This window comes from Oryzias melastigma, linkage group LG15 (genome assembly GCF_002922805.2).
Source record: "Oryzias melastigma strain HK-1 linkage group LG15, ASM292280v2, whole genome shotgun sequence".
Taxonomy (NCBI): Eukaryota; Metazoa; Chordata; class Actinopteri; order Beloniformes; family Adrianichthyidae; genus Oryzias; species Oryzias melastigma.
In genome coordinates this window covers 5,455,835-5,467,916 of record NC_050526.1, presented here as the reverse complement: position 1 = coordinate 5,467,916, position 12,082 = coordinate 5,455,835, and the positions used below count along the sequence as shown (strand labels likewise).

The following is a 12,082-nucleotide window of genomic DNA, read 5'->3' as shown; positions in this document are numbered from 1 at the left end:
TTCTCTGTAGCGAGCTATCTAGCCAGCCACCAAGTGGATAGTAGAGCTTGCTAACTAGCTACAGCAGAGCTCGCTAGCTCAAAACAGCAGAGCTTGCTAGCTCGCGACAGCAAAACTTGCTAGTTGCTACAGGAGAGGTTGCTAGTTCGATACAAAGGAGCTTGCTAGCTAAATACACAAGTATTTACTCACTAGCATGCTACCGTGGAGCTTGCTAGCTCGATACAGAGGAGCTCGCTAGCTAAATACACAAGTATTTACTCACTAGCATGCAACAGCGGAGCTCGCTAGCTCGATACAGAGGAGCTCGCTAGCTAAATACACAAGTATTTACTCACTAGCATGCAACAGCGGAGCTCGCTAGCTCGATACACTAACCACCAGGCGGCTGGCCACCATAGCGAGCCAATCTAGTGTCCACTGAAGCTAATGGGGGCAAACACAGGTGGGGCCACCACGGACACTATGAACAAACCAATTGGGAGCCACATTTTCTGCCACTTTTAAACCACATAGAGCCCAGCTGGCCGTGCTAGCTGGGTTGTTGTTATGAGACCTATAATACTTAGTTTTTATTTAGGATATGTACCGATTTGAAACTCTTTTCCACATTGCTGCCAGCATCAGTATACAGTTGCAGTCCTTAATGTTCTGATCATTAGATAAAATGAATTTTAATAAAATGAGAGATGTAATAATATTTAAGTAGTTTTTCTTAGTCATACTCTTAAAAAAAAAGTGAAAAATTGTTCTGGAACAGTCTGGTACAGTATTGCGATACGTATACTATCGTGAGGAATTACTGCAAAGTTTGCATTTTGATGCTTTTATTGAAATGGGAATCTGGATGTAAATAATGTAAGCAAGGTACCAATTAAAGCCTGAATGTTGGCTTTTTTGGGCATCTGCGTTCTGTTAGACAGCTTAGCAGATTGAGTTTTTTTAATTATTGTTGTCATTATAGCTCCCATTATAGCTCCATATGTTCAGGTTCTTTAAGCTCCAGTACATAGAAAAGCTGAATTTTACAAAAGCCTAAAGTAGGACCCTTTTCAATGCTGCATTAGGTAGCAACAAAAGTAAAAATACTCTGTGAAAACACATAAAAATCCCACTTTTGGTGGCTAAAGTTGCTTTTTATTTTCATTTTTAGTTGCAGCTCTTTCATAAAAAAGCACTTTAAGACAAGGAAATCCCAGAATCAAACAATAGAATTCAGTTTGAGTGTCAGCTTGGCCTTCACGCAAGCTTCTACCACATTCATAAAGAGCAGCATGCAGGTTTATTTTAAGACTGAGGTTCTTTTTACAAGTGGGACACGAGGATCGGAAGTGTCACATTGCTGGCAGTGGAACGTAGGGGGATATCAGAGCTGGAATGCTGCAGTTAAAACATGTGATTTGTTGTGATGGGAATTTTTAGGCCAGATGGAAATTTACCCAAACGTGTAGGCAGGCCAAAGGGGGCAAAAGTAACTCGGACACCGAGACTTTTAACAGATATGAGGTTGATATGAAGTATGTTCTTCATCAAAGTATCACACAATGACCAATACAGGAGTATCAAACTCAGTCACACAAGAGGTCAAAATCCAAAACACATCTTATGTCGAAGGCCGAACAGGATAAACATTTATTGAGAACTAAATTTAAACTTTAAAATGTAACTTTTTTACCATTATTATAAACTAGATATACACCATTACCTGTGATAATGCTGTAATTTGGGAGCTGAAGGTGCTGAAATTGATAGATAAAAATGCTGAAGCTGATAGCTGAAAACACTGAAGGTGATAGCCAGGTAAAATATTAGCTAAACTAGTTTAGCTAAAACAGCTAGCATGTAGATGAAAAATAGCAAAACTTTAAAATAGCCTAAAACTGAAAAAAGCCTGAAAATAAGCCTTAAAATAAATTTTAAAAAATTAGCGAAAGAAGCTAGCATGTAAATATTAGCTAAACTTTAAAATGGACAAAAAAATGAAAAAAAGCCTAAATTAGCCAAAACAGCTAGCATGTAGGTGAATTATTAGCTAAACTCAAAAACAACCCAAAAAACTGAAAAAAAATGTAATTAGCCAAAACAGCTAGCATATAGATGAAATATTAGCTAAACTCCAAAACAACCCAAAAAACTGAAAAAAAATGTAATTAGCCAAAGCAGCTAGCATGTAAATATTAGCAAAACTTGAAATGGACAAAAAAAAATGAAAAAGCCTAAATTAGCCAAAAAACAGCTAACATGTAGGTGAAATATTAGCTAAACTCCAAAATAGAATAAAAAATCTAAGTAGATGGCAAAATAGTCTAAAAAGTTAGCACAATTTTAAAACTTTAAAACCGTAACTTTTCGGCATAAGTATGAATAATAAAAAGGTTGGAATATTATTTCAGAATAAATCAATTTAAATCTTAAATAACTTTCAGTATTTTACTCGCCATGAAAGTATATCTTGTCAAAATTATACAAGTTACAAATAAGCGCAAGATAACATTGGGCCATTAATCGCAATAAAATAAATTATCTGGAGGGCCGGATCCGGCCCTCAGGCCCTGACTTTGACACATGACCTTTTACAACCAGACCTCTCATTCTAAATCTATGTTTTTCAATCATACTTGTATTTAAAACCAAGTTTTAACTCGTCATATTTTCAGGAGTTTCCTGTTCCTGTTTGGATGGTTTAAAACAAATCAACACTCACACAAAGACACACACATGACACAACAGGTGTCACAGAGCTTACAAAGATTCCTGTGCTTGTTTCCTGTAATCCAGAAAGGAAACACTGCTCTGCACATATCCTCGCTGGCTGGCCAAGCAGAAGTCGTCACGGAGCTGGTCACTAATGGAGCCAACGTCAACGCACAATCTCAGGTAAATATATCCCACAATGCACCCACAGAATCTCTGACACCAAGATCCTGCTGGATTATTTTGGACCTTGAAGCAAACATAACGCATTTGCAGCACACTGTAATATGGTTGGAAGGAGAATGTGTGAGGTTGTCAGGGACACTGAGGGAATCACTCAGTGCAGAATCAGGCATGGAGCCAACTAGGACTCCTCTGGAAACTGCTGCCATTGCACTTTAACTCTATCAGATGAAGGTGAAAGAAAAGATTAGAGGCCTCTCTCAGTCTAAACTGACAATGATACAAGGAGGTGAAGCAGTTACACAAAAGTCCTTTTAACATTTCACCATGTTTTTTGTCACTATGATCATGTAAATGAATCAATGAGTATTTGATAAGAATCAGGAAGCCACACACTGGGGTTTAGAAAACACTGCAACGTTTTAATAACCTGCAGAGCAAAAATTAGGTCAAATGGGTTTCAGTTTACATCCAAAAATTAAAAAAAAATCATAAGAAAGTACAATTCAAAGATGTTGTTACACTTGCAAAAAATTATGCTTTTCAGATTATAAATCACTCTGGAGTATCAGCCAAAAATGCAAAACAAAGAAGAAAAGAAATTGCACTTTTGCGATACATTTCTTTAAAAAAATAAATAATGAGAATAAATAAAGGAGATTTTATTCTGAAAAGCAAATCAACACTATTGGACTGCTTCCCCGCTGTAACACATTGATGGTTATTAGCTTCATAAAACAGAAGTTATATAGTATATTAGCACAACTTATAAACAATTATTCCGTTATTATAGCATAAGGAACATTCTCATAACTCAACTAAACTCCTTATTTTACTTTAAATCACTAAATCTGCTGAATTATTTTTTTTTGTGTCACTTTGTAAGACTTCTTCCTCTGTCAGTAGCAAATACTGATACACTCACATCACCCTCTAGCAGTTGTTATAACTATATTAGGGTTGTTAATGATTATTTTTTTTAATGAATTACGTGCTAATATTTATTAGCGCTAATGAACCGGTTCAGGCTTCCACAGTGTGCATTAATTTCTGATAATGCACCCTTCGTTGGGCATTATCCTGATTATAACATGGTCACTTAAAAAATAAATAAATACTCGATGGATTTTTAGTACTTTATTCTTGTTATTTTTTTTAGGTTTTAGTCACTTTTTCCCAAAAGGCGGACAATTCGATATGAAATGTGACCCGTTGTCACGATAACAAAATAAAATAAAATTTACCTCGTAAAACATTGTGATTAATAGTGTTTAATCATAACACATAAGTGTGATTAATCTGATAGTTTTTTAATCAATTTACAGCCTTTTTTAAAAATAAATGTACAGTTTTGTGTGTAAATTTTGATTATTCTCACAGAATAAATGGTTAAAAAATTAATTGCGATATTGCGATTAATTGCGATTAATTGCGATTATCTTTTCCCCAGGTTTGCGATTAATTAGTAAATTTTTTTGATCGACTGATTTTTTTAATCGATTCTTGTTTTCTTTCTTTTTTAATTACATATAAGTCTCATTCCCTCCCAAACTATGCAAAAAAAAACAAAAAAAAAACCACGACTTATACTGTGAAAAATATGGTGTTTTTTTGGGCAAGGCAAGTTTATTTGTATAGCACATTTCATGTACAGAGACAATTCAAAGTGCTTTACATAAAACATTAAAAGAAACAATCAAAAGAAATATTAAAATGTGATCATTAAAATAAAATTAAAAGAAAGTAAAAAGATTTTAATTTAAAACAACCATAGATAAACAGTGTGGACGTAACTTTTGAATACATATTAATCAAATGCAGCTGAGAACAGGGAAATTTTAGTGTTCTCTAATTTTTTGACTTTCAGATCCAGACAAATACATATTTTCACAACATAATTTGAATTATCTTTACAATTTGTAGAACAAATCTACTAAACTGTATGTGTTTTGTGCAGAATGGCTTCACTCCTCTGTACATGGCAGCCCAGGAGAACCACCTGGAGGTGGTGCGATTTCTTTTGGAGAACGGTGCGAGCCAAAGTATCGCCACTGAGGTACTGTACACGTGTGGACACGCTCCTTATTATCTATGTCTATACTCATATGTGTGTCTATTCTGTGGCACCTTTCTAGAGTTCTAGTATGCTGTATATCTCCATGCCTGAGTCATGTGTGGTCTTTGCATCTGTTGTACTAACCACCATCATGTCCTTTCCGCCTCTCTCCCCCTCCGACCCCCAACTCATTTTACATCTGTCTCCCTCTGTGTCCGCTTTCCTGTCTCTGTCTCTCCACTCGTTTTCAAGTCTGTCTTTCACCCCCCCCCCACCTCTCCGTCTCTTCACAAGGGACTAGGCAGAGCCTCATTGATTGGTAGTGTATGTTGGTGGAGGCAGAGCGACCTTGAGTTGACCACAGACGAGGTCCGCTCTGCTTGCCGCCGCCTCCTCCACCGCTGCTTGTATGATTTACAGGCCGCCTCACGTGCACACCGCTTACCAGTCAGCACACGTACACACACACACGCATGAACCCGTGGACGCTCTGAGGTACAGACCAGTCAGTGCAGCGACCAATCCAGACGAAAGATAAAGATTTAAGATTTAAACTCTTAGTTTGAATGGATATGTCAAAGTGAAGGCCCGGGGGCCAGATCCGGCCCTCTGAGTAATTATATCCGGCCCTCCAGATATTTTATCGTTATTAATTATGGAGTCAAAACAGGGCCATAAATATTTGAAACCCAAATAAAACATTTCTCTATGTAATGCTACAAGATGGTGCTTTGAACGGGCTAGAATTGCGTTTTAGATGCGCGGTTTGTACGCAATAAAACTCTGCTTTTTATTCCCATCTTGGGACAACTTCAAACTATGATAGTACAGACAATACAGCCATTTTCTGACAATAAAAATCACAGCTCAAGGAGTCAGTAAATGCACTGAAGTTTCCACCATCATTGATTTTGATTGGTCCTTTGTGTTAGCCCCGCCCCAACATGCCACAACGGGGCCAAAACTAAAATTTTCAGATTCTAAAACAAAAAAAGGGAGTTCAAAGTAAAATTTTGAGTTTTGGAATCTAAAAAACAGCAAATTTGAAGCTGAAAATAGTTATGTTTATTTTTGAATAGCAAAAAGTTTTAGACATTTTAGTTTTTTTTCCCCAAACACTGTTTTATTTTGGTTTTAAACCATATTGGCCCCAAAATAGCTCTATAATTAATGACCCAACGTTATCTTGCGCTTATTTTTAACTTGTATAATTTTGACAAAAATATTTCTATGGACAATAAAATGTTGAAAGTTATTTAAATTGATTTATTCTGGATTAATATTCCTGACTTTTTATTATTCATTTAAAAAATTAAGTAAAGTAAAGTTAAATTAAAAAGTTTGTCGATTTAAGCTTGATAGATGAATTCATAAAAATATATTATCGATTTAGCCCATGAAGCTAAAGTCCACTAGCTTGATGCTAACGTTTAATAGAAATTACCATAGGACGGCTAATGCTAACACTCGGTCGACCTAAGCAAACATTCCTGACTAAATGAACATCTTTATAAACTCACAGGCATACATTTTCCAAACTCGTTGAAAGAAATATTTTTTAAAGTAACTATTTGTGGTCTAGAACAGTTTTTTGCTTGTACTTTCTTCTTCTTCTGGAATAAGGTATAATGCTGTAGCGTACCGCCACCTAGTGGCTAAACTGAGGAAAAGCAGAACAATGTTTACAATGTTAATGAACATATAGATTATTAATATATTTCTAAACAAATGTGTGTAAATTCAAAATTGAATTGAATTGAAGGATTGAAAGAATAGAAACAAATCAGAATCTAATCGTTCCTGGGTCTTGTGAATTGAATCGAATCATTTCTGGAAATTATAATCCATACCCAGCCCTACTCTGGAATCCAACTGGAAACGTCAGATGAGTTCCATCCACAGAAATGCCTCCATGACGCTTTTTTTTCCCTCCGAAATGCAGGACGGCTTCACCCCTTTGGCGGTGGCCCTCCAGCAGGGCCATGACCAGGTGGTCTCCCTGCTACTGGAGAACGATACAAAGGGCAAGGTACGCCTTCCTGCCCTACACATCGCTGCACGCAAGGACGACACCAAGGCCGCGGCCCTGCTCCTGCAGAACGACCACAACGCAGACGTCGAGTCGAAGGTGAGCGCCCAAAATTCTCTCCTAAAAGTGCAGTCTTTCTGCTTACTTTTCTTCCTTTCAAAATTTGCTTTTGCTGCTTTTTTGCTCAAATATAAGGGGGCTTACACACATGAACACGATTTATTGTATTTTAATTTAACCATATTTATTCTTTCTTCCTCTTTCTGAACCTCAACTTTCTGACTTCTTTTTTTTCTCACTAACTTGCAATTCTCTCCTCTTGTGGCTTACTTTAGATGATGGTGAATAGAACAACAGAGGTACACCTCTATCTGTACATTTTGTAGTCTCCCCATTGCAGTTCATAAAAAAAAAATCTCCAAACACCAACAACAACCACTTCAGAACCCCTGACTCGATCCGTAATGGCTCTGCAGCCCCTTTTGTCACATTTCCTGATTCATTTTAGCGCAGTCCTGTCTTCCCTCTCCTCATTGCTTCATTAATGTAGTGAATATTTCCAGTCATGGAGAAAGTCAGAGCGATAGCGCATGCTTCACTAACTCCAGCAAAAATCCTGGGACTGGGGGTCTGGATATCAAGGTCTTTCCTTGATTCAAATCGTGTCCAAAGATTTTTTTTCCAATTCAAAACTGTTGTCCTACTGTGTTCAGTCCCAGTCCTTCCATGAAACTGACTCTCATGTAGTGCTGCCACTAAAGATTATTTTAATAGTCGACTAATCACCGATTATTTTTTCCAATTAGTCGACTAATCGGGTCAATTAACTAAAAACGTAACTAAAAACGATTCATATCGCATTACCTGCGATAATGCTAGTGTGAATGCTGTAAGCTGAATTTGGCCACTGAAGATGCTGGTGCTGATAGCTGAAGATGCTGACATTGATAACATAAAACAATGAAGTTGATAGCCCAAATCGCTAAAGCTAATGGCTGAAAACTCTGAAGCTGATATCAGGCTAAAATATTAGCTAAACTCCAAAATAGCCTAAAAAACGAAACAAAAAATCCTAAATTAGCCAAAATAGCTAGAATGCAGCTGAAATATTAGCTAAACCCCAAAAGAGCAGAAAAAATGGAAGAATCCTAAATTAGCTTAAACAGCTAGCGTGTAGCTGAAATATTAGCTAAACTCCAAAATAGCCGAAAAAACTGAAGAATCTTAAATTAGCCAAAAATAACTAGCATGTAGCTGAAATATTAGCTAAACTCCAAAAGAGCAGAAAAAATGGAAGAATCCTAAATTAGCTAAAACAGCTAGCATGTAGCTGAAATATTAGTTAAACTCCAAAATAGCCTGAAAAACAAAGCAAAAAAATCTAAATTAGCGAAAACAGTTAGCATCCAGCTGAAATATTAGCTAAACTCCAAAATAGACTTTAAAGCAAACAAACCAAAAAAAAACCTTAATTAGCCAAAATAGCTAGCAGCTGAAATATTAGCTAAACTCCAAAATAGCCCGAAAAAAACTGAAGAATCTTAAATTAGCCAAAATAGCTAGCATGTAGCTGAAATATTTCCTAAACTCCAAAATAGCCTAAAAAACTTTTACAAATGCCAAAATAGTCCAAAAAGCTAGCAGAATGCAAAATAACTTTCAGCTTTTCTACACTCCGACTCCATAATATATAAAAAAACAACTTATCGAGTATTAAATTAGTTGTTGATTATTTTAATAGTCGATTAGTTGTCGATTAGTCGACTAATCGTGGCAGCCCTACTCTTATGATAACCAATGATTGCATGAAGAATGGTTATCATTCATTGAAAGCTGTAGTATGTCTATGATCTGCATGGCAACCAGATTTCTTTAAGACGAATAAGAGCATAAGGCGGGAAAACCTTTTTCTGATTTGCACAATTTCAACCAAAGGAGGATTTCATGGGACCGAGGCTTGCTAATTTGGTCCCATGAAAGATGATGTTTTCTGCAGTAACTTTGGCCGCTTCATCACGCCAAAGCCAGGTGGCCACCTTCTGTTCGTGCCTGTTTTGGTTGGCTCAGTCCTGGCTTTGGCAGACTTGACAGTCATCTGGTATTATTCACCCAATAATGTCTGTTGATCTAAGGTTTGGGCCTTGTGGTAAACAAATTTGCTATAACGCACGTGGAAGATGAAGAAAGGTTATGAGGGTTTCATTTGGAACTGTGCTTGCAGCCTGTTGTAAACTAATAGTAATGATGTTTGTCCAGAATTGATGGTCAAAAAGAGATTATTTTGCCCATTTTTCTTCTTGTTGTTCTGTAGTTCGCCATGATGCTAGAACTACTGAAATTGGGTCATTAATTCAAGCTGTAGAATTTTGTACAAAAATAAATACAATATTTTAAAACATTCTCTTAGGCAGAAAACTTCAAGTTTTAGGTCAAAATGTATTACAAATTCTAGAAATATATTGCAAAGAGACATTAAGTCTTGTGTCAGTGTGTAGAATCTTATGTCCTTGCTTGATTTTTTGTCAGTATTGTGTCTTTAGATTAGAATAAAACCTCAATTATGGACTACAAAGTGTTTTTTTCCTTTTTTCTAACTCTATTTGTGTTGTTGTGTGTCTTTGCTGCTGTTCTGTTTGGTTCCTCCGCTCCTCAGAGTGGGTTCACTCCTCTCCACATCGCGGCTCACTATGGCAACATCAACGTGGCGACGCTGTTGCTGAACAGAGCGGCTGCAGTGGACTTCATGGCTCGGGTGAGTCTGTGCTGCCCCCTGCTGACTGGGAGGAGTATTGCAGGTTGGCTGTGAAATACAGACATATCTGATCTCTTAAAAAAACAGGGAATTACGTAAAGTAGATGACCCTGTGATTACAACATATAAAAAAACTATTATTTGAAAACAAAACAAAAAAAGTTTATATTTTTTAGCTCTAATTATATTCTAATCTCACACTATTTCCCTCATAGTGAATCTACGGATATTGATTAAAACTTTTCCCAGGAAATACCACTTGGAATAAAAGTAGATTGAAAAATATGTTTTTTAAGGCTTCTCACATTTATTTACTTGTATTATGCATCACAGATAAGATATTAAGGTTAACTCAAGATGTCTGAAACAGAGACAATTTTTGATTGTAACTATTTATATTTTATATATAAATTATTTAATTAGTAAAGTGGAAATGTAAACAAATATTTATGTCATACCTTATTATAACAGTAAAAATATCCATGCAATTACCCTGATATGTTTAAATGTCTACATTAGAAAAATTTAATTCAGAAATGTGATAAAATAGAAATGTTCAATACTGTAGTCTGGCACAAATTCGTGTCCGTACGTTTTCCAGCATGATTTTAAGCATGTTATTTACCACAGCGTTAAGTATTATAATCTGTGTGAGAGTTTCATTAAAATGTATAACAACATTAAAGGCATGCCAATAGCCACTAATTACTAGTGACTCAGCTCCGTATGTGGGAAGCTGGTTGTGCTGCTTTCTGACACTGATTACAGGTTGGGTCTCCAGAGTTTTGCCACAACGTTACAGATCGTTGGAAATAAACACAACCCAATGTTAAGAGCTTTTAAAGTGCAGGAAAAATAGTGCTTTTTCATTTTATTAACACTTTCACTACCCAAAGAAGAAGAAAAAAACACTAAAAAAGGTATTTTTTTCTGCTGCCTATTGCCTTTGTACGGAGCACCCAAAGGGGCAACAAAGTTAAAAAAAATTAAGTAAAACATTTTTTTTACTCTAAAAACACTAAAAAAAAATTAAGTAAGTTGTTACTTACCACAACTTATTTTTCCAGAAATTAAAGTAGTAAAAAAAAAAAAAATCTGGTTAGTAACTCGTCCACACTAGATAGTATAGTTTTTTTTCCGGAAAATTTATTACATTTTATTCAATTTCTTAAAAAAAAAAAAAAATACTATCTGTTGCGCATCTGTTATTAAGCAGAATTCTTTTATATTATTAGTATTTTGGTTTTTGTAAAAAAAAAAAAAAATTTAAACAAAAAAATTATAATAATAATTGTTTTATTTCATTTTTGTTTGTTTTTTTCAATTTTCCTTTAGAGGTTCCGTACATCGGGGAGTAATGCACACAATCAATATTTTTAAAAACATTTTTTTCTAAATGTTTTTAAAAAATTGAAATAAAACATTTTTTTATTAACAGTACTAAAAAATATTGAAGTAACAAAAAAATTAAAATAGTAAAAAAATAAAAAACAGAAACATAAAAATCTGGTTGGTAACTGGTGCACACTAGATAGTAGCAGATTGTTTTTTTAAAAATCAAAAAAAATAAATAAAAATTCTGGCCACTATCTGGTGCACATACACTAATAACCAGAATTCTCTTTTGTATTATTATTATTTCATTTTTTGTAAAAATAAAAAATAAAAAAAAATTTTTTTACTTAATTTTTTTTTTTCAATGTCCCTTTAGGGGTTCCGTACCTCGGGGAGTAATACACACAATCAATATTTTTAAAAATATGTTTTCAGTTTACTAAGAGTGCTTAAATGGGGCAAAGCTCTTAGGAAATAACTAATTTAGAAAAAAAATACTCAAGGTTTCGTGTTTCTCCTTTCAGAATGACATCACGCCGCTTCACGTTGCAGCGAAAAGGGGGAACAGTAACATGGTCAAGCTGCTACTGGACAGAGGGGCCAAAATTGAAGCCAAAACGAAGGTGGGACCTCTGAAATGTGAAGCTGTTGTTACACATATGCAGTTTGTGAATACTTATAGGTACAAACTCCAGGACTCTGTTCACGTCTCTGACTCCCTGCTCATTTTAGAATTCAGTTTCAGCTTTTACTGTTTGCTTTTCTGTCAGTTTACCTAACTGAGGGTTTACCTGTCTGCCTGTCTTAAGTTTTAAGGTCTGCCAACCAATATTTGCTTCACAAGATCAACACTGGAGTGATCAGGCTTTTTCAATTACCGACCCCCAGTTTCACACTAATATCACACTTTAACAGGTTTTTTCAACTAAAAACAAACCTTTTTAGAATGGCTTTGAATACTCTGTAAATTGTTTTATTTGTTTCATTGCATTCTTATCTTGATTTTTGTTACTTTTTGCTCTTAATCTGTCCA

General features: G+C 35.4%; 1 protein-coding gene across 4 annotated transcripts in view; it reads left to right on the top strand.

Moving 5' to 3' along the window:
• The window catches only part of LOC112161460 (ankyrin-3), a 118,911-nt gene that overhangs the window by 45,309 nt on the left and 61,520 nt on the right, over window positions 1-12,082 (top strand). For all 4 annotated transcript variants that reach the window (XR_002921885.2, XM_024296559.2, XM_024296557.2 and 1 more), the window contains exons 4-9: window positions 2,779-2,877; window positions 4,835-4,933; window positions 6,876-7,061; window positions 7,298-7,321; window positions 9,616-9,714; window positions 11,574-11,672. Coding sequence is in view for 3 of the 4 variants with exons in the window: in XM_024296559.2 (XP_024152327.1) it covers window positions 2,779-2,877; window positions 4,835-4,933; window positions 6,876-7,061; window positions 7,298-7,321; window positions 9,616-9,714; window positions 11,574-11,672 (606 nt within the window). In the remaining variant the exon portion in view is untranslated. The remainder of the gene's footprint in view (window positions 1-2,778; window positions 2,878-4,834; window positions 4,934-6,875; window positions 7,062-7,297; window positions 7,322-9,615; window positions 9,715-11,573; window positions 11,673-12,082) is intronic.